The following is a 22,867-nucleotide window of genomic DNA, read 5'->3' on the forward strand; positions in this document are numbered from 1 at the left end:
TATGCAGCAAAACATCCAAAATAAAATAAAACAGAAAATAAATCCTTGCCTCTGTGGGCGGCTACCTTCTCACAACTGGAACCTGCCTAAGTGTCTGTCTCCAACCTACCGTCGGGCAGACTTCCTTGTCCTACAGTGGACACTCAATAGTCCTTTTATAATAGTTTCACAGGGCAACACAGTCCTTTTGTTTCTTTCACACAGAAACACTTCGTCTTCTCACCTTTGAGACGTATTCACCCTTGGTTACCGTCCCGGGCACACATCACTCCGGGGGGTCTTCTCCCAGGCCGACACATCCTGTCGGGAGGCACACGCTGACTGTCCTCCTGCTCCCAGCCCACATGGCTTCAGGATGCAGCTTCTGGAGGCAGCCAACAATAGGAATTTCTCTGAACAAATTATAGAGCCTTAACTCCCTCATTCTGAACAGGTGAAGGCCTTTCAACTTCCTGCTGGCTAGCTCTGTAGCCAACACCCTAAATTAATTAATGGACTTTCTAAATCAGGTAGAAATGTATCTCCTTCCTGTGACTACATTCCCAGATTTAGCTGACTTCCTGTTACATACCCCCCCCTCTTGTTTCAACCCTAGGGTTGGGACACAGATTTCCAGGCACGCATGTGTCAAGCACTGCTGACTCACTGATAAGCCTCCTATTATCCTCAAGCTTCCGGATGAAACTGTTTTGTCATCTTCATTGACGGATTTCTCATAAATGCCACACAGTTTGTCTCTCATCTCATATACACATTCTTCAACTGCATTTTTGGCATCATTTCGCTCCTTCTCGTTTCTGTCATCTTCATTGACAGCTTTCTCATAAATGTCAGACAGCTTGTCCCTCATAACCGTCTGTCCAATCCACCATGGAGGACCGTGATCCATAGGCAACTCAATTGGGCTAGTCTTAATGTCTTCAACATTCTTAAGACGCCTCTCTCTGCAATCCATAAATGTTTTCCACAAAACTTTGAGAACCTTTGCTTCACTAAGCTTTGTTCCAAGTAGGGACTCTTGACATCCCTCTGTGACTTGAGTTGCCTCTCCATACAGCTGTACACAATCATTGACTTTTTGTTGTAAAAGGGAATGATCTTCCTTCTTGAGCTTTGCTTGCTCTAAGATGCTGTGCAGAGGATTTTCCAATTGAGACAACAGGCTGTCACACATTTCTTCAAAGTGACCCCTGTTCCTTTTCCCAGAGATATCAATATCATTCAAACATTTCATATTCATAGGCAGATCTGAAGCATTTGCACTCATCAACTTCTTAAACTTTTCGCCCTCCTGAGCGAGTCGCAGTAAAGGCCTACTACTTGATTTGATATTCAGTTTATATTTCTTGCCAAACTCTTCACAGAAGTAGCCAACCAGAACATCATCAACTTTCCTTCCACCAACATAGGGGTCAAAGGCAACAACACAGTTGAACCCAGCGATCTGGGTGGTATCCATTATAGACCTCCTCTCTGCATCAGTGAAGAAGCATGGAACTGCAACACATTCTTTTACAGGTTTCTTCAATGCACTTTCTGCTGAACTATTTGACCGCTCAAGGTCACCTAGTTCTTTTTCTCTATCTGAATTCCACATGGAATGCATCTCAAGATCACGATCAAACTTCTGCCACCCGTCTTTCACCAGTTCCATTTTGGAAACACTCCCTGAAAGGCACTTATTCATTTGCTTCACGTTTTCACCAACAGCCTTAGTTTTCTCCACTAGGTTTTCAGCCTGAACTGAGAAATCACCACATTTCTTACTCAGCTCCTTTGTTTGCTGAAGTTCTAATGATACATTTTCCAATGCTTGAAGTTTTTGAAGGAACGGTTTATTCCAAAGGGGTGATTCAAGCCACATGTCGTCACATTTCTGAGGCTCACTCAGGACAGACCCCAAAACACTGATCCTTTTAAAAACTGCATCAGGCACACTATCCCCTCTTTGGGACAGATCCTCTGTTGCCTGGAATTCCTCTTCCAGTTCCTGCAACGGAATCTTCATCTCTTCTACTTGCTGTTCTAAGGCTCGCTTAGACTTTTCTAGCTCCTGAACGCTTTTCACAACATCATCCTTGGAGCTGACCAATTCTTCCATTTCTGTACGCAGCTGTTTAACACTTTCTAGTTCAGCCTTACACTCTAGAGCTTCCTCCAAAGAGCGAGCCAAGAACAGGGCTTTGCTCTCGTTATCACGCACCTCCGTTTCTGCACGTGCGCGTTCTTCTGCATATTTTGCAGACACAGTCTTCTCTTCACCAAGCATCTGATCAAACTTCTTTTTCACATCTTCAACACACTGTAATGAACCAACGCTTTCTTCCATGCGTTTTTTCATATCCGCTATCTGAGCTTGCAATGTTGCGACTTGCTCTGATAGGTTTTTCTTTGCTTCCGCCTCCTCTTTTAATTGTTCCAGGAAGCCATTTTTCTCATCTTCCATTTGTTTGAGCTTTGTGCTAAAACTCAGCCTTTGACACCTCTCTTCCTGTAAGAGTTCCTGCGTGTCTTGCAGCTGCGATTCCAAGATAGAAAAATCTTCCGCAATTTCTCTAGATTTGCTGTCTGCTTGAGAAAGCTGATTTGTAACATTGTCCAACTCAACCTGCAGTCGGTTTGCCTTCTCTGACAGCTTAGCACACAATCGGTCACCTTCTGACACCTTGACTTGCGATTCCAGAAGCTGTGCCTCTACTTTTTCCCTCTTATGTTCACAATCTCCTTTTCCCTGCATAAGAGCCTTCACCTCATTGGCTAGCATCTGGGAATAAGAATGTAATTCTGCCACACAGGCTTCTTTCTCCTTTAACTGCTGCTGGACACGTTGGGCTTCCCCTTTCCAACTTTCACAGTCCGCACGCCATTCATTTACCACATTGCTCAAAGTAGTGAGCTCATACACAGTACTCAGTAATTTAGCCTCTCTTTCACTTTTCTCGTTGTCGCTGAGAGACAATGTCGTTTTCAGAGCGACATTCTGTTCCTGCGACTCCTGCAGGTCTATTTTTGTAACTTCCAAACACTGAAGACTTTTTTCCAGCTGATTACGCAACTCCAACATATCAACCATACTTTGCTTCTGCAAAGTCTGAATTTCACTTTCCTTTTCCATGAGGATGGTATCTTTCTCCATTATAGTCTCTCTGCGTTTTTGCAACTCGACCAAAAGAAGAGCAGTGGATTCTTCCCACTGTGACACATGAGACTTGAGTAGTTCATTCATTTCCTGCAAGTTTCTATGCTCCATTTTAAGCAATTCCAAGGCTTGTTCCTTTTCTTCCATTTTCCGTTGCAAGGCATCCAACTCAGCCCTGCACACATACTCGGTTTCCTCCAAACCGATGGCCTCCATTGGCTGCTGGCGTCTCTGTTTCCAGCCTGCCATGCTCTCTTGATGAGCCTTTTGTTGAGCTGCAAAGCTCTGCTGAAAATCCGCATTTGCCTGCTGTTGAGCTGCATTTGCTTGCTGTTGAGCTGCATTTGATATAATCAGATGTTTCAACATCTCCTCCATTTTGAGTTTACTTTTCATCTGAGCACACTGCGTCTCCATAGCAGTTTCATCAGTGTTGCTAGGGACAACAACCTTCCTCTTTAGTAGACTCTCTTTAGGCATGGATGGGGCTGGTTCAGACGGCAACATCCCCTCCATCCATAGAATCCGGTCTCTCATTTCATCTATCTTTGCATTTTTCAGGCGTTTGGACCGCCCCATCTTCAATAACTCCACAAACAAATTTTTCACAGTCCAGCAAACAATTTTCAGACCACTGTCTCTTCAACACATGTAGTTTTTCTCTCTCTTGCAGGATCTCTTTTCCTGCGCACACAGTTTGTGCAGTCACTTGCACCAGACACAACAAAGTTCATCAAAAAATTTTGAGACCCCTGTCTCTTTAAAACACTTTTTTTTTTTTTTTTTTTTTTTCTGTCAGGATCTTCTCTCCTGCACACATAGATTGTGCAATCTCATGCACCAGACAAAGTTCATCAAACATTTGCACTTCCTTGCAGGGATCTTCGCTTCTGCCCACTGCATACCTCCACCATATGTGAGGGATTAGCTCGGTGGCGGGTGTGGATGACCCCTTGGGGGGTGCGTTTTCCCAGAGAGGTAGCCGACAAGTGCTTGCAAACAAACAGTGTGGTTTATTAAATGGTGTTTTCTTCACCAGGCTGTATGCAGCAAAACATCCAAAATAAAATAAAACAGAAAATAAATCCTTGCCTCTGTGGGCGGCTACCTTCTCACAACTGGAACCTGCCTAAGTGTCTGTCTCCAACCTACCGTCGGGCAGACTTCCTTGTCCTACAGTGGACACTCAATAGTCCTTTTATAATAGTTTCACAGGGCAACACAGTCCTTTTGTTTCTTTCACACAGAAACACTTCGTCTTCTCACCTTTGAGACGTATTCACCCTTGGTTACCGTCCCGGGCACACATCACTCCGGGGGGTCTTCTCCCAGGCCGACACATCCTGTCGGGAGGCACACGCTGACTGTCCTCCTTCTCCCAGCCCACATGGCTTCAGGATGCAGCTTCTGGAGGCAGCCAACAATAGGAATTTCTCTGAACAAATTATAGAGCCTTAACTCCCTCATTCTGAACAGGTGAAGGCCTTTCAACTTCCTGCTGGCTAGCTCTGTAGCCAACACCCTAAATTAATTAATGGACTTTCTAAATCAGGTAGAAATGTATCTCCTTCCTGTGACTACATTCCCAGATTTAGCTGACTTCCTGTTACAATATATATATGTATATATATATATATATATAGTGTGTTTTTTTAGCAGAGACCCTAGAGAATGAAAATGACGGTCATTGCAACTTTTTATGTCACACGGTATTTGCGCAGCAATTTGTCAAACCCCCTTTTTTCTTAAAACAAAAAAACCGTTTCATTAATTTAAAAAAAAAAAATGAACACTAAAGTTAGCCCTTTTTTTTGTATAATGTGAAAGATGATGTTATGCCAATTAAATAGATACCTAACATAATATGTGAGATACAATCAGCACTACCCTTCACTATCCAACCACTGTGTCAATATTTCAATATACTCATTATTATATAAAATTGCTGCTGTACACTCCGCTGTACATGCAGCTGGTCCAGTGGCCACCACCGAGGAGTACACACCAGAATTAGTTAGTAGAGACAGATGATCTGAGACAGACTGTCCTCCATCTTTTTGTGATCCTTGTGAGCGCCCTTTGGCACACTTGGGGGTGGGACTGCATGGCAATCCACAGCTTTTTGAGCCATCCGTGAATAGACAGATTTCTAAAGTGCCCCCACAAATTCAAAATTGTTTAGTCGGTACCTTGTACTATGCAGACAGGTGCACTGGGGATATATATATATATATATATATATATATATATATATATCCCCCCCCTGCTGAGCAGTGGACTATCATAACTAGGACCGGTGTAACTACATTCTTGGCTGTAAACCTTAGCGGAAATAATTGCATTGCTGTAAATCCCTAATTGGTACATGCTCTGAAATTACCCTGAAGAAGGAATCGCTATTTGATTCCGAAACATGTCGTGATGTCTTTATCTGCATCACTAATCAGCTGTTATATCACAACACTGATGATATGCGCCAGACCTGAGCACACCCAGCTATACTTTATGTCACATGTTTTTATGCATGTTTTTTTGTCATATGTACCAATTTTTCTATGTACTAGTTTACATTTTTCTCTAATAAATTATATATATTTTATCTATTACTCCTCCTACTTTTTATATGTAATTCAATTGATCAGTCCCGTCCACTCAAATCCCCTTGGGACATTTCCTTCTTTTTTCTCTGTGTTTTTAAATGGGGACTTTCAATAAACTTTGTTCAAATGGAGAGCACTATGTAGTCTAATTATTCTCATCTGTGAGGTGAGCAGGTTTTCCAGCCGGTGGGGGTGTGCACTTTTCATTAGGTGTTTGAAGAACACTGCGGTGGATCACCCTTTATATTGCATTTTTGATTTACACATGGACTTTGTTTTTTCGGGGGTAGTTTTATCTATTGTTGATTTGAAAGTTTTTTGATTGAAAATACCTAAAATGTCACCCTTTAACCACTTGCCGACCAGTCATGTTGACCGTACTGCGGCAAAGTGGCTCGTTATCGTCTAGCGGCGTAGACCTACGTCGCTGGACTCCTCCCCTTGTGGGCGGCGCGTGAGCGCCGCCAGAGGCTCACTCCCGCTGTATTCCGTTACAGCGGGAGTCGGGCCAGGGGAGGAGCGGCGGTGATCACGGCTGCTCTTCCCCGATCGTCGGGGATCGAGTGTGGAAATCCGCCCGCTTGTGTAAACAAAGTGGGCGGATCTTCTAAGTGACAGGCAGGGACAGATTGCAGGATTCAGCATAGCTGAACCTGCGATCTGTCCCTGTGTCACTCAGTGCCCTCCCCCCACACACGTTAGTAAGCACCAGGCATACATTAACCCCTCCCTCTCCAATAAAATTAACCCCTTCTTTGCCAGTGTCATTTTTACAGTAACAGTGCATATGTATAGCACTGATTACTGCAGTAATGTCACTGGTACCCCCAAAAGTGTAAAAAATGTCAGTCAAGGGTCCGATCTGTCCGCCGCAATGTCGCAGTCCTGCAAAAAAAAATCGCAGATCACCGCCATTACTAGTTTAAAAAAAAAACCAATAAAAATGACATAAATTTCCCGTAGTTAGTAGCTGCGATAACTTTTGCGCAAACCAATCAAAATACGCTTATTGCGATTTTTTTTACCAAAAAATATGTAGCAGAAAACAAATTGGCCTAAAATGTTAAAAAATTATGATTTTTACATTTTTTTTGGGGGGGGGGGGGATTTCATATAAAAAAATGTGAAAAATATTGTTATTTTTTCAAAATTGTCGCTCTTTTTTTGTTTATAGCGCAAAAAGTAAAAATCGCACAGGTGACCAAATACCACCAAAAGAAAGCTCTATTTGTGGGGGAAAAAAGGACATAAATTTGGGTACAGCATTGCATGACCGCGCAATTGTCCGTTAAAGTAGCGCAGTGCTGAATCGCAAAATATGGCCTGGTCAGGAATGGGGTAAAATCTTCCGGTCTTAAAGCGGTTAAAAATACGCTCATTGAGATTTTTTTTGTCAAAGACATGTAGCTAAATACATTTTGGCCTAAATATATGACAAAAATTGAATATATTGGATATTTTTTAACTGTCAAAGTAGAAAAATATTGTTATTTTATTAGTATCGCAAAAAATAAAAAGCACAGGTGATCAAATACCACCAAAAGAAAGCTCTGTTTGTGGGAAAAAAAGGACGTAAATTTTGTTTGGGTACGGCGTTGCATGACCGGGCAATTGTCAGCTAAGTTCGCACAGTGCCGAATCGCAAAAAGTGGCCTGTACGTAAGACAGCAAAATCCTCAGGTGGTAAAATGGTTAAAATTGGAATGTCACCTAACTTCAGTAGTTAAAAATCTCCATAGACAATGCTTTAAAATTTTTTACAGGTTACCTGTTTAGAGTCACAGAGTAGATCCTGGGTGAGAATTGTTGCTCTCGCTCTAACGTTCACGGCAATAACTCACATGTGTGGATTGAACGCAGTTTACATATTGGTTGAGCCAGATGGACTTGTGTCTTTTTTCAACCTGAATAATTATGAAACTATGAGACATCCCTTATAATGCAGTCTATCACAGCTTTGGAGTGGAGCGCTCTCCCCACTTGGGTCCCCCAATTGGCACTCCAATTTGGCCCCTAGATGGGGAATCAAAACATGGAAGGGTTGAAATACTTTTAAGTTTTCGATTTTTGAGTTGCCAGGGAGACCGTTTCATTGTCATACTTTTTTTCAGACAAACTATAGAACTTTAATTTTGGCAGCACATGAAGTATCCCCCACTACGAAGAATCCCACAACCAGTGACAAGTCCAGTGGCGCATTGTAAATCTAATCTCGTCACACGCTGGAAAGCCGTTTACTGTTTATTGGGATTTTCATTCCTTTAAATCGGTTTCATTTGCTTGGTTTTCATCTTAACAAATGTCCCATGACGAAAAAAGTCCAAAGGAATTGTCTTCTGTCACTTTAGTATGTGTTAAGTCTTCCTATCTGTTCTGCTGTCTGCACCATATAGTGGATTTTTATTACTCCTATCGATCTGTTGAATCTGTCCTTCTCATATATTCTGAGTGATGATACATCCTGCATCACAGCACATTGTATTTACAGGCTAAATGACGCTGCGAGCTTCACAACAAATTCCTGGTTACTCAGAAAGCTTGTCATGCTGTAGCGGCTGGGAATGATTTCTTGCTGTCTATACACTGTAAATATAAAACTCTTGGAATGCATTATCAGCAAACAGTATTTACAGTCATGCAGCCACGGGAGGTCTGTTTTTTTAGTAAAAAGTAAAAGAAATGTTTTTTTTTTTTTTTTAATGTAACACTATAGCCTAAAACGTGCTTAAAGCTGAACTCCGGGGAAACTCCTGAATATATACATTATATCGTGAAGAGTATTGGGACATCTGAACTTAAATGGCATCCCAATCTTAGTCCGTAGGGTTCAATATTGAGTTGGCCCACACTTTGCAGCTATAACAGCTTCAACTCTTCTGGGAAGGCTGTCCACAAGGTTTAGGAGTGTCTATGGGAATGTTTGACCATTCTTCCAGAAATGCATTTGTGAGGTCAGGCACTGATGAGGACGGGAAGGCCTGGCTCACAGTCTCCACTCTAATTCATCCCAAAAGTGTTCTATTGAGGTCAGGACTCTGTGCAGGCCAGTTAAGTTCCTCTACTCCAAACTCGTGAATTCATGTCTTTATAGACAGGGCTTTGTGCACTGGTGCCCAGTCATGTTGGAACAGGAAGGGGCCATCTCCAAACTGTTCCCACAAAGTTGGGAACATAAAATTGTCAAAAATGTCTTGGTATGCTTAAAGTGGAGTTCCACCCATTTTTAATATGTTGGAATACATAGATCTATGTAATCCCCTTTAAAACGGCTTTTACCAATGGAAACTTTTTTTTTTTTTTTTGCTAGTAAATACCTTAATTTCTGCTTTATTCCTCCTCTCCTCACTTCCGGGTCCGATCGGCGATGACGTCATTCGGCGATTCGCAGTGTCTGCTGGGATGTATTCTATTCCAGAAATCTCGCAGTAGCTGAGATGTACTGAGCCGTGCCTGCCCCGCCTTCGCCCCGCCTCCTCTCTTTGAGTTGTATTGTAGCCGTTCTCTGCCCCGCCTCCGCCCCGCCTCCTACAATACAACTCAATGAGAGGAGGCGGGACGGAGGCGGGGCAGAGAACGGCCTTAATACATTGCATACAATACAACTCAATGAGAGGAGGCTGGGCGGAGGCGGGGCAGAGAACGGCCTTAATACATTGCATACAATACAACTCAATGAGAGGAGGCGGGGCGGAGGCGGGGCAGAGAACGGCCTTAATACATTGCATACAATACAACTCAATGAGAGGAGGCGGGGCGGAGGCGGGGCAGGCAGATGAAACAGAGACTAAGATGGAATCTTCCTTGGCTGTTATGGACAGGAGGGTTTAGTTCCACTTCAATCCCTGCCCCTCCTGATGGTAAACCCCACCTCTTATCACTCAACTGTCCAATGGCAGAGCCCCGTACACAGAAAAAGCTCTTGCATTTGATGATGAAGTGGCATTTTGTGTGATGTGGCATAATGATGGGAGGGGTGGGTTATAATCCTAATTTAGAAAGAAGTTGGGTCCCTGTGTACAGTCTAGGCCAGGAATCCAAGGTGTTTGATGTGGATGCAGAGATTGTTTTTTTATTTTAAGACTAACGCATGTACTTACAGCTACCACAAAGTATCTGTACTTCAGTTCAGTAGTTACCTTAGGCACCTTTTATGTCACGTCTGGTTTACGTCAATCCATTATCTCAATATGTTACTTAACAAACCTTTACTCACTGATTCATGTTAGTAATATTCAGTTTTATAATAATTTCTATCATGCCAGCCTTATAGCATTAAACATAAATTGAAGTGATCTTATGCATTTTTTTGCAGGAGCTAAAGGATAAAATGAACCAGCTGTCACCTCTGAGCTCTGTTCTTGACCAGTACAAGTCAGACACCAAGATGATTGTCCAGTTAAAAGAGGAGGTGAGGAACCTCTCCAATGTTCTACTTCTGATCCAAGAGGAGATGGGGGCATATGACTACGAGGAACTGCAACAACGAGTCATGATTTTGGAGGCCCGTTTACATGCCTGCATGCAGAAGTTGGGTATGTATAACTATTAGTTGTATCACTTACAGGTTTTTTTGCTATGAGTAGACATTCTGCATTGAAATAACCCTAAAAAATAATGATAAAAGGATTGTACTGTGTAAATATGTCACTTTTTACTGAAGTCTATTTTGATTTGAGTTTACAACTGAAGTCATAGAAATAAATATGCAATCAGACACACATTGGGGTTGATTTACTAAAGACATGAACTTTTACAAGTGCAGTCGCTCCAGAACTTATTACTTGAGGTAAAGCTTCACTTTACAAAGAATACCCAATCACATGCAAGGAACATTAAAAAAAATGCGAGAGCAACTGCACTTACAAAAGTGCACAGTCTATTTGCCTTTGGTAAATCAACCACAATGGGGTTGCACTTTTGCCTCGTTTCCACTGAGCGGTACGGTTCAGTTCAGTACGGTTCGGAACGGTACACCTTGATCAGGCTTGCGTTTCCACTGCCAACAGTAACTCAGCTCAACCGTGCCTCAACAGTGTAGCTCCACCATGTTGGTACAGTACTAATGTGCTTGGTACCAGAACGAAAGGGTCCCAAAAAAGTGGTACGGTACGGTTCTAAATTAGGGTACCATTCACATCTTTTGACAATGGAAACTGCAAAAATTGCATACCGAACTGACCCGTACCGCTCAGTGGAAACAAGGCATAACAACCTCTACTTCCATAGTCTTTTCGCAACTTATTGTTATTGTTATACAGGATTTATATAGAGCCAACATTTTTGCAGCACTTTGCAACACTTTCCTGTTACATCATTTGTGCAAGGCATCTACGCGAGACCGTGTGGTCCAATACATTCTAGATGTAAAATGGATAATTAGCTGTCAATAACAGAGGTGGTCTAAAACAGCGGTCCCCAACTTGTTTGGCACTAGGGACCAGTTTTTTGGTTTTGAGATGATTTAAGGGCATTAAATGTATTGTTCACTTTATTTCTATTATTATTACATTGTAATATATAATTAAATATTTATACAACTCACCATAATGCAGAATCAGTGGGAGCCCAGAGCTTGTTTTCCTGCAGCTAGACGGTCCCATCTGGGGGTGATGGGATGCACCAGATGCAGCTTTACAATTGAAGCTGGCATCCACTCCCCTCATGGCCATGCATGCTGCTGCTCAGCCCGCCAACACAATTACTGGGTCTGGTATACACAAGGTTTACATCTGCTGCATGCCCTGCTAATACCTTTCCTACCAGAGACTATAAAGTCTTCTGCATGCTGTTTGCCACACACTACTGTAGAATCCTGACTTTTTTTTTTTTGTAAAGATTTACTTTACAGTTTAACTCCAGTGACCTATCTCTGTTTTTCTTGATTGGCAAAACCCACATGTACTTTTCCTTTATATTGGCTTCTAAAATAACAGATGTAATAATATAGAGGTTGGGTAAAATGTTTTTTTGCAGTATAGCACTTTTAGAAGCTAGTAAATTTTTTATTGAGATCCTATTAAAAGAGGGACAACTGGGGAGGAAGGAGGGACAGAGGGATTTGGTTCAAAAAGAGGGACGGTCCCTCCAAATCCGGGACAGTTGGTAGTGATACTCCATCAGACTCTAGCAGAGTCCATCTCTGTTACTATGTCTGTAACTGCTAGTCTCACAGAATTTGAAGCGGGATTTTGGTGATTTCACTAATGCACTGCTCTCTGTTCCCCTTGTGGAGAGAAAAGCCTCTACAAAAATGGCTACCTTCATCTCAGAAAGAGGTTCTTTAAAATGCACTCACAGCGTGATTTTTATTTTTCAATTTTCAGCAGATTCACTTCTTAAAAAGGTGGAAAATTAATTCTTAATTTTATATATATTTATAAATATTTTATATTTACTTTTTTTTTCTTTGGAAAAAGTAAGGGAGGGTTAAAACTAGTGATTGACCGTTATCGTTTTTTTATTGGCGATACCGATACCGATACCAATATTTTGGTCATCGCATATCGGTATCGGCCGATATCTGCTGATATTTTCGGACATTTAAAAAAAAATGTTTTATTTATTCATTTTTTTTTTTTTTACAGGTATTGTTGTGGAGGGATCTGGGGGTCTAAAAGACCCCCAACCCCCTCCTCTGCACTTAAAATCATTAAAAACGCGAAGTTTGGCTGTTTTGAATGCTGTCATTTTTTTAATTTGGCGCCGGGTATCCGGAAGTGATATCATGACATCACTTCCAGGTTTTTACATGGAGCTGATGGGGCTTTGATCGTGTCTTCTCTTCGACGGCCGTGCAGGTAGGATGCCCGGGTCTCCCGGTGGGATGGGAGACCTGGGCGAGCCGTGGAAGGCAGCGGCAGCCGCATCGGTTGTCATTACAAGACGCCGGTACCGGGGTGATTTCTCTAGCTGCTGGCATCACCCCGGTACAAGCACTTTCCAGAAATATCCGCAATATCGGTAACCTCAGGGGCTGTTTCTGATATATCAGGGAAAGTGCATATCAGCCATCGATAATCGGTCGATCCCTAGTTAAAACCCCAGTCAGCTTTTGTTTTTTTTGCCATCTGTGTTTCATTGAGAAGGGATTTTCTGTCCCATAGCCAAAACAGGAAGTAAAAAGAAATCCCTGCAAAAAAAAGAAATCCCTGAAATTACGGGAATCCCTTGGGGCCCCCAAGGTCACCAAAAGTAGTGTTTCATTGGAAGATTTCTCCTCTATTACTTTTCTGGGGATTTTCTTTTACTTTCACTTTCAATGATAAAAAGCATTATAAGGGTATAAGAGTATTACACCATAAGTGTGATATAGTAATGTCAGGGCTCAGAACTTATCTGTATCCATTAAAACAATCTATGGGATTCATCAATCTTGAAAAGATTTATAGGTGTCATGTTATAAGCTATCAATTCCTCCATCCTCTTCACTCAGATAGCGAGGATAACTTGCTACAAGTGTGTGGCAGAGTTGACTTGTAAGTTTGTTACCTTGCTGCACATTTTCACTGGCAAGTTGTACACTTGCAGAGCACTTGAAGCACAAGTTCTACTTGACACTTTTCCAATTTGTAGCAAATTAGCATGGCGAGTCTCTAGCAAGAGCAAAGTTGCAGTGTTGAGTCTACAGCAAGAGCTCTGCAAGTCTACAGCAAGAGCTCTGCAAGCCACAGTGACCCCTGTGGTGGGATGACTATTGCTCAACATAACTGAACCAGAACTTGCAGCAGACTTGCAGAGTCTTTGCAAAGATAGTTGATCTGAAGTCATGCAATGCAGACTTGCTGCAATTGTGCAAAAAACTTGTGAAACCTGGCAAGTCCAGCAATAGCTTAGCAAGTTATTTTTAAACTTGCAGCTCAATTGCTTGCTGTCTGGACAGCCACTGGAGCTCGGCAACCCACTTTGGAACATCCCTGGTGTATCAATGCATAGTAATACCAACTTTGGCCATGGAGATACAAAATAAATAAATAAGAATGTATTTTCACAGGATATTGAACCTGGAAATCTTCATAACACCATCCAGTCCATAAAAACGGTCTGCCCTCAACAGGACTCTGAGCGCATTTCTGGAACATCAACCGGTATTGTTCAGAACTTGCAGTCTTTAACCTTCCTAGCGGTATTCCCGAGTGTGACTCGGGGTTAGATTTTAGAGCCAAAAGCCGTAACCCCGAGTCACACTCGGGGTAGCGCTAGGAAGATCGCTGGATGCTGGAAGAGGTTTTACTTACCTTTTCTCGGGATCCAGCGAAGAATGTGGGCGGTATGCGGCGGCGGAGCTTCCTCCCGATCGTCTGCGAGCCCCGGCTTCCGTCTCCAGTGAGGTGACATCCGCCGGGGGGTGGAACCGGCGGCAAATTCGAATGTAAAATACACCAAACACACTGATACCATTCAAAATTAAAAAAAAAATCACATTACATTGCCCCCCAGTGCCCTTTCCTGCAGTTTTACTGTACTTTTTAGGTAAATATATGTATATATATATATATATATATACAGTATATATATATATATATATATATATATATATATATATACATATATATATATATACACGTGCATATATATATATATATATATATATATATATACATAATTCTTGTGAATGAGCAGCCCAAACCAACTGTATACATTATATATATATATATATATATATATATATATATATATATATATATATATAATATATGTATACATAATATATGTATATATACATATATATACATATATATATATATATATATATATATATATATATATATATATATATATATATATATATATATATATATATATATATATATATATATATAATATATAATATATAATATATATATATAATAAATGTATACAGTTGCTTTGGGCTGCTCATTCACAAGAATTACATGCAAAATAATGGTACCGCTTTCAGCACCTAAAATCCAAAAGAATCATACCGCCAGGGAGGTTAAAGAGGAAGAAAACTCTTCCTTTTTTTTTTCCCTGCAAAGTAAATTCATAATTTGCAAGTATGCATCGCATACTAGCACATTATGTGACACTTACCTGCAATGAAGCCCGCATTGTCCCCCCTGCCGGCTGCATCCATCTTCACCCATCTTCCTTCCGGGTCTGTGGACTCCGGCTGTATTTCTGGCCAGAGCCGTGTGACGTCACTCCCACGCATGCACATGGGAGCCGCCAGTCACGGCACAGGGCTCTGAAGAAACGGCACAGGCGGCTGTTTCTTCAGAGCAAATGCGCTGATGACGTCATCGGCTGCATGCAATGTAAATATCTCCTAAACGGTGCAAGTTTAGGAGATATTTTCAGCACCTATAGATAAACCTTATTATAGGCTTACCTATAGGTAAAAGTCATCAAAGTGGGTTTACAACCACTTTAAAGGGATAAAACATGGGGAAATATAAATGTATTTCAGAGATGTACAGCATATTTTTTTGCCTTAACATATAGGTTAAATTTAATGATTCTCCAGCCATTTTAGAAATGGCTAATATGACCTCATTGGCCATTTAATGGTTGACATCTTTATTTTTGAAGTATAAGTCACTTACTTTATAAGTAAAAGACAAAGACTAGGACTCTTCTAGCCCTCTGTTAAGCTAGTATATTTTATGTGCTTGTTTCATAGCTACTTGTTTATGTCCATGGTGACCACATTAAAATATCCACTGGTAGATACTTTCCAAAATAAAAAGCCAGCATTACGCTCTGCAAAACCTATTTTTTTTTTTTTTTGGAAAGCAATTCAGACTTGGAAAAACATCAAATATTAATGCGATAAAAGTAGATTATTTTTTATGTGCTACCCAGCTGGAAATGAACCCACTAGAGCAAGGTCTGAGTTAATTGGAAGGCAGAAAGTCAAACAATATGATTAGAACATCGGAGCATTTAAAAACTAGCTATCGTAATTGGTTTTATAGATGAGCTCATTCCAGGGGTTACAGGTTACTGTTGACAGTGGCTAGGAAGGTCTGCTGCTTGTTTGATCGCGTAGTCTCATAAAATGAAGCAAAAGGAATTATTCTCTAAGGTGGCATTTTTACAAGCTGTTGATGAAATGTCCTGCTTGGTGCTTGCTGCCACACAACAACAACAGCAGCAATAATAAGGGGATTAATCATAAATCATATGTACAGTAATAACGAATATAAATAGATATAAAATGGTAATATACAATTCAATGTAAATAAGGGGTTCTATTAAAATAGAAACCTTTTATATCTATATAACCCTAACAGCTAAGGACAGAAAGGATCTGATCCAAGCACCTAGACACTTTTGGGTCACAATTTCAGTGGCACTCTATAAAGATCTCTGGTTTAAGGCCACTACTGAAAATAACAGAAAGATTTAGGCTTACAAAGAGGCTGCTGGAGATAGGGAACCCCTCTATGGTATTATTACATAAAGAGCTCTAACGCAGTGGTCGCCAACCAGTGGTCCATGGACCATTGATGGTCCACGAGAATATTTTGTTTGTCCCCAGGGGTTCTGCCACAAATCAACATTGTGGCAGATGTATACCGCCCAATGTTTCCAGTGTTGTTCTCAATGCATGCTGACAGTCAATACTGTCACTGTGCATTGATAACCAATGCCTCCTCTGTAGTTCTGGCTCCTGTGATCTCGGAGCGAGGTGCCAGGAGTAGTACAGAGAGCAGGAGGTGAAGGAGGAGAGAAGCTTGAGCACATGGCTGGATAAGGAGGTGAGATCCAATGAGGGCAGCAGTGTGATGCAGAGTGCGGGTGGGGGGGGGAGGGGGGCAGAGAGTCGGAGCATTGTGTGTATAAGGCAGCAGTGTGATCCAGGAAAAGAGGGCAGAGACCCAGAGCATTGTGTGTATAAGGCAGCAGTGTGATCCAGGGATAGAAGGCATAGAGCCGGAGCATTGTGTGTATAAGGCAGCAGTGTGATCCAGGGATAGAGGGCAGAGAGCCAGAGCATTGTGTGTATAAGGCAGCAGTGTGATCCAGGGATAGAGGGCAGAGAGCCGGAGCATTGTGTGTATAAGGCAGCAGTGTGATCCAGGGATAGAAGGCATAGAGCCGGAGCATTGTGTGTATAAGGCAGCAGTGTGATCCAGGGATAGAGGGCATAGAGCCGGAGCATTGTGTGTATAAGGCAGCAGTGTGATCCAGGGATAGAGGGCATAGAGCCGGAGCATTGTGTGTATAAGGCAGCAGTGTGATCCAGGGATAGAGGGCAGAGATCCGGAGCATTGTGTGTGCATGCAGTCCCCGGGTTACGAGCAAGATCGGGAATGTAGGTTTGTTCTTAAGTTGAATTTGTTTGTAAGTCAGAACAGGAACATTTTTTTAAGTGTAGCTCCAGCCAAAATAATTATTTTACATTTTTTGGATAGCAAATGGAAGGGTAACAACCCTGTACCATTTGTTTTGCTGTCTGTACCCCTGTTCAGAAGAGGTCCCCTCACTTTCTGTCCTTTTGACAGTTGGATTTTGAAAATGTTGGATTGTTGTGGAAACAAGGATGGGTGATAAAGCTTCAGTGGAGATGCCTTTTTCCCAAGAGAATTCTTACAGGAGTGAATTTCCCTTCCTAGGAGTAGATTTCTCCTCACTTCCGGTTGTCTCTCTCCATTTGTAAGTAGGGGTCGTTTGTAAGTCGGATGTTTGTAACCCAGGGACCGCCTGTATAAGGCATGTAAAATTCATGTTAGTGGTCTGTGGGTTTAAAATTGTGAGTTTAGCGGTCCGTGAGGTCCGAAAGTTTGGCGAATAATGCTCTAAAGCACATGGTGGATTTCCTACGCAAGTCTACGTCATTTTTGACGGCTAAGTGTACCTGAAATGGATATTTTTAAAAGTAACCAATGTTTTGCCTGTTCCATTCAGGTCAAATGGGCAAAGCAAAAATATTGCTTTAATACCCCACCCCTTCCCAGCATATAATTTGTTTTCATTCATTCCCTTGTTGGTCGGTTCCGTGCTATGAGCCAAAGGAAATACCCAGAACTCCCAAGTACAGGGGAGCATGTGACAGTATTGGCTAATCCGTGCTGTCAAATGGTGAGTCCATAAACCTATGTAAGATCCTACTACTTGTGTTCATTCTGTCTTAGTGCCTGAATGGAGCTGTACAGGAGGTAAAAAAGGAAAGTAAATGTGCTGGTGGAGGCAAAGTTAAAGTTGCAAGCCAGCAGTTTGAAGCAGGGGCATAACTACAGGGGTTGCAGGGGTCGCAATTGCAACCAGGCCCCATGCTCCAGGGGGCCTGTGCGGCTCCCCTGTACACCTGGATTGGAGGGGCGGCGGGGACACCATGTAGAGAAATCACTGTCCTCCTTTTTCCTCCTGTAGCTGCAGGAGGAAAATGGAGGAGATTGGTTCCTCTGTATGCTGTCCCCGCCACTCCTCCTATCCAGTTCACTTATATTCTGCTGTCTCTCGGCCCCTGTGTGCTCCACTGGTTCCCCCCCCCCCCCACTATGCTCCCTCCCCTGCCAACTGCTGCAGGGTATGTGTCACAATAGAGAACCAGGAAGGGGTCGGTAAATATGTAATTTACCAGCTCCTTTTTTTCTGATTGGACAGAGTCATAGTCAGTGACATTGTAAAAAAATATAATAAAATGATAAAAATGAATACAATTAAAATACCATACCAAAGAATAAAAACTGCTGACACCAGTGGGTGAATTTCCAGGATCACAAAGGTCACACTTGTGACCGGGCCCTGGCATTCCACCACCGTGGGGAGGCCCCAAGATAGCAGGAAGGGGGGCCCACTGCAGAACTTGTAAAAGGGTCCCGCTGCGGGACCGTAAAAAGGGCCCTGCAACGAGATTAAAGGGCCCCAGGATCAATGGGAAGAGCCCCAGGCTTGAAGGGAAGGGCCCCGGGCAGGGGTCCGTGGGGGGGCCCTTCATGGTTTCTTGCACCGGGGCCCTGAAGGTTCTAGTTACGCCTCTGGTTTGAAGCACTAGCCAGTTTATTACTGGTATTTCTCCTTCCTTCTTTCCAATCTTTACACTGCTCGTGCTACTGATTCGGCCTTATATTGAACAGAAATGCAAAAGGGGGCATGGCAGTTACATACAGTAGTTAGTAAAGCCCCGTACACACGTACCGATCGTCGTCATACAAACGTCGGCGGACGAAAGATCTGCCGATTGTACGCTTGTTAGTATGGTGCCTCCGACAGCTGTCTGCGCACATTCTGCGGACAAGAGTCTTTCTTGCAAACATGAAAATTTTTGTATGCCGACACCAGAACGGACGATTGTTCGCCAGTCAGTACAGAATTCTGCCGACAGACCGCAGATTTGCAAGACTGGGCATGCTCAGAAAAGAAAAAACACAGGGAAAGTTAACCATTACATGACATCACTTCTGCAGTCGGCTGTAGTCGGCGGACAAAATTCTTGGGCAGTCTTTGCACTTTTCAACAGACACCGACATCCCGGGGAGAAAAGACGAACGTTTGTATGCCGACGATCGGTACGTGTGTACGGGGCTTAAGGCTGAAAATGACACAAGTACATCCAGTTCAACCAATAAAAATAAATAAAAACCCTCCATATACAGAACCCTATGCCCACGGTTGTTCCAAAGAAAGGCAAAAAAACCAACACAGTTTTGTTTCGGTTTAGCTGGGCAATTTAATGTTTTCTGTACCATGGTAATGACTAAATGCAACAAATGGTTGAGGGAAGGAGACCCTGGATGTGCTGTTTATTGTGTAAACAGGTTTTCAAACTAGTCAGAATAGCTGTATATTATAAGGTTGATCCTTTCCTCTTGAGAAAATAAAAGGAAAAATTAACTGTGCACATACCATGTTGGCCAAAATCATAACTGGTCCTGGTGGGTTTATGCATGGGCAGATGCTTCATTGCCATCAAGCCCAGGTAAGACATCTGCCTGTCTAATGTAAGGTAAGGAATTACTCATTTCTGCTGCACTGCATACCCAGCAGGGTGATATCGCTTTTTCTATTATTGTTAAAGAATTTGGGAGTGTCACTGCTGTTCGTAGTCTGTTGAATGGATAGTGATGGAGCAGCACACTCAATATTCAGCATCATCAGCAGCATGTTTTTTAATAAAAGTTCATACAGTATATTCCACATTATTAATTATAAAACCAAAACGTGCTGTAAATTGCTTCCAGCATTGCTCCTGTTTCTTCCTGCTGGGGGTCTGCCATTTTGTTGAAGCCCAGAACAGTCGCATCCTTGTTGAAAAGTCTCCCCATCTCCTTGGGAAAAACATACACTATATTACCAAAAGTATTGGGACACCTGCCCCTACACGCATGAACTTTAATGGCATCCCAGTGTTAGTCTGTAGGGTACAATATTGAGTTGGCCCACCCTTTGAAGCTATAACAGCTTCAAATCTTCTGGGAAGGCTGTCCACAAGGTTTAGGAGTGTATCTATGGGAATGTTTGACCATTCTATCAGAAGCGCATTTGTGAGGTCAGGCACTGATGTTGGAGAGCTTGTAGTCTGCACTCTAATTCAGTGGTCCTCAACCCTGGTCCTCATGGCCCACCAACAGGCCAGGTTTGCAAGATAACTGAAATTCATCCCAGGTGATATAATTTGCTGCTCAGTGATTGCAGTACTCTAGTCTGCATCTCCCCAAGGTAATACTTAAAATCTGGCCTGTTAGTGGGCCCTTAGGACCGGAGTTGAGGACCACTGCTCTAATTCATCCTTAAGGTGTTCTATTGGGTTGTCATGAGGACTCTGTGCAGGCCGGTCAAGTTCCTCCTCCCCACATTCATTCATCGATGTCTATATGGCCCTTGCTTTGTGCACTGGTCCAATTTATTTGGTTGGAGGGGGGATTATGGTGTGGGGTTCTTTTTCAGGGGTTGGGCTTGGCCCCTTAGGCCTGGTTCACACCTATGCGTTTTTTAGTAAGTTTTTAGTTTTGCAGAAACACAATACAGTCCATTTAACATAGTTTCCTATGGGTCACGTTGACATCTGTGCATTTTATGGAAAGGGCCAGGGACCAGCAGGTTGTGTTTTTGGTTCCATAGACTTCAATAGATCAAAAACCCTTTATTGAAAAACACAAAATGCACCTGGAAAATGCATCAACTAAAACCTGCATAGGTATGAACCGGGCCATAGTTCCAGTGAAGGGAACTCTAAAGAACGTCAGCATACCAAGACATTTTGAACAATTTTATACTCCCAACTTTGTGGGAACAGTTTGGGGATGGCCTCTTCCTGTTTCAATATGACTGCACACCAGTGCACAAAACAAGGTCCATAAAGACATGGATGAGCGAGTTTAAGGTGGAACTTGACTAGCCTACACAGAGTCCTGCCCTCAACCCGATAGAACACCTTTAGGAAAATAGTAAATTAGAGCGGAGACTGCGAGCCAGGCCTTCTCATCCACATCAGTGCCTGACCTCACATATGCGCTTCTGGAAGAATGGTCAAACATTCCCATAGACACACTCCTAAACCTTGTGGACATCCTTCTCAGAAGAATTTAAGCTAACCCTGGGGACTAAGACTGGGATGCCATAAAAGTTCATGTGCGTGTAAAGGCAGGCATCCCAATACTTTTGGTAATATAGTATATATGTCATTTTCTGTAATTAAATATGTACATTTCCAGCCTTGATTGTATGTCTTGGCTCAGTTAGAGAGGAAGATTGACAAAAGCTTTAGAGTGCTAAAGTTCAAAAGTCTCCCTAGAAGGTAGAAAGGAGAGAAAATCAGGGAAATAAGATAAGACACTATCCTTGTAAGTTTAAAGGATACCTTCACTTTTACAAAAAAAATAAATAAAATAAATGCATATTTTTTGCATGTAAAAAATATGCATTTCTTATTTTTTTGTAATGGATCTGTAAAGCATTGCACCCATGATTACAGATTGTGGGTCATAATGCCACGGTCCTGCATTTCTGTGTGTTTGTCTGGACGTACCTCTGATGCAGCCAGGCAGTTACATTGTGACAGGAAGACCTAAAGCGGAGTTCCAGCCTCTAAAAACAGTTTTTATAAAATAAAATAATAATTAGGGGGAAGATCAGAGGGAGTGGGGACGGTGCATCTGTAACATGTTGCAATCTGAATGTGGGTGTAATATGTAACATTTTACAAAAGGTGAACTTATCCTTTAACTCTTATGGATTTCCCTGGCAGTAGAACTTGTCCGGTCACCTCTTCTTTTCTCCCTCACTAATATGTGTTTCCTCAGCACAGTCTGGGTCATTTCTATTGCTTTCTTCACCCTTTAGCAACTGTAAATCTTAAAGCTGTCAGCAAATTGGCCTTTAGTGTCTCTGATTATAGGCACAGTGCCAAAAATAGAGAGCAACTGAGCACATGCAGAGAAGGATGAGACAGTGAATTACTGAATTTTATTGTTTGATGACACTTATTTTTAATGTTTTACTTAGCTATAGCTGCAAATGGGGCCAGCCTAAAGTGATCTATCAGGACTTTTCTGATTAAAGTTCCACTTTAAGGTGGCCAAATTCGGATCAGTGGGTGGCCATCCCCTTCTGTCCAAGGGACATGTTGAAAAACTTTTGTCGATCAGCAGCTGTGGCCAATCAGTGGGTACTGCTGTAAGAATACAATGTGTCGGTCGGGGGGGATTCATCCATCCAACTCCTGTATGTGTGAATGGAGGAATCTGTTAGGCCATGTACACCCAGCTTTATTTTTACTGGACTTTTAATTGGGCTCCAGGACCAGTATGAAATCATACCACGTCTGCAATAGGCTGCAGACAGGACCAGTGCTCTCCATGTTAAAGCAGCAGTCTCTCTGTAGCAATCTGACATGCTCCTCACTGAGTCAGACCTATAATTCTGTGTGACGAACACCCATTTGCTGGGACGTTCGCCATGGGCTACTGGAGGAGTGTGGAGGCCAGCCTCCTGCCCATGGACTATGGGCCCTGGCTTTTAGGGGAGCGCGGCTCTGTGTGGGGATGTATGATGGGGGACCCTTGGAGTACTGTTACTTTAAATTCAAGTCCCTGTGACCCCAAACAACACAGACTCTAGGCCTAAGCTGCCTACAACAAAGGACTTCACACAATGAGAGACTAAACAGATGCTAATGACATAAGACTCAGCAATGGTATACTGTGGGGATGTGAATGGACAC

At 42.4% G+C, this 22,867-nt stretch overlaps 1 protein-coding gene across 2 annotated transcripts in view; it reads left to right on the plus strand.

Annotated features, from left to right (window-relative positions):
- Window positions 1-22,867, plus strand: part of OLFM2 (olfactomedin 2) — a 551,253-nt gene that overhangs the window by 449,712 nt on the left and 78,674 nt on the right. For both annotated transcript variants that reach the window (XM_082255512.1, XM_082255513.1), the window contains exon 4: window positions 10,052-10,271. In XM_082255512.1, the coding sequence (XP_082111638.1) occupies window positions 10,052-10,271 (220 nt within the window). The remainder of the gene's footprint in view (window positions 1-10,051; window positions 10,272-22,867) is intronic.

This window comes from Pelophylax lessonae (genome assembly GCF_965119305.1).
Source record: "Pelophylax lessonae genome assembly, chromosome: 4".
NCBI classification, from domain to species: Eukaryota; Metazoa; Chordata; class Amphibia; order Anura; family Ranidae; genus Pelophylax; species Pelophylax lessonae.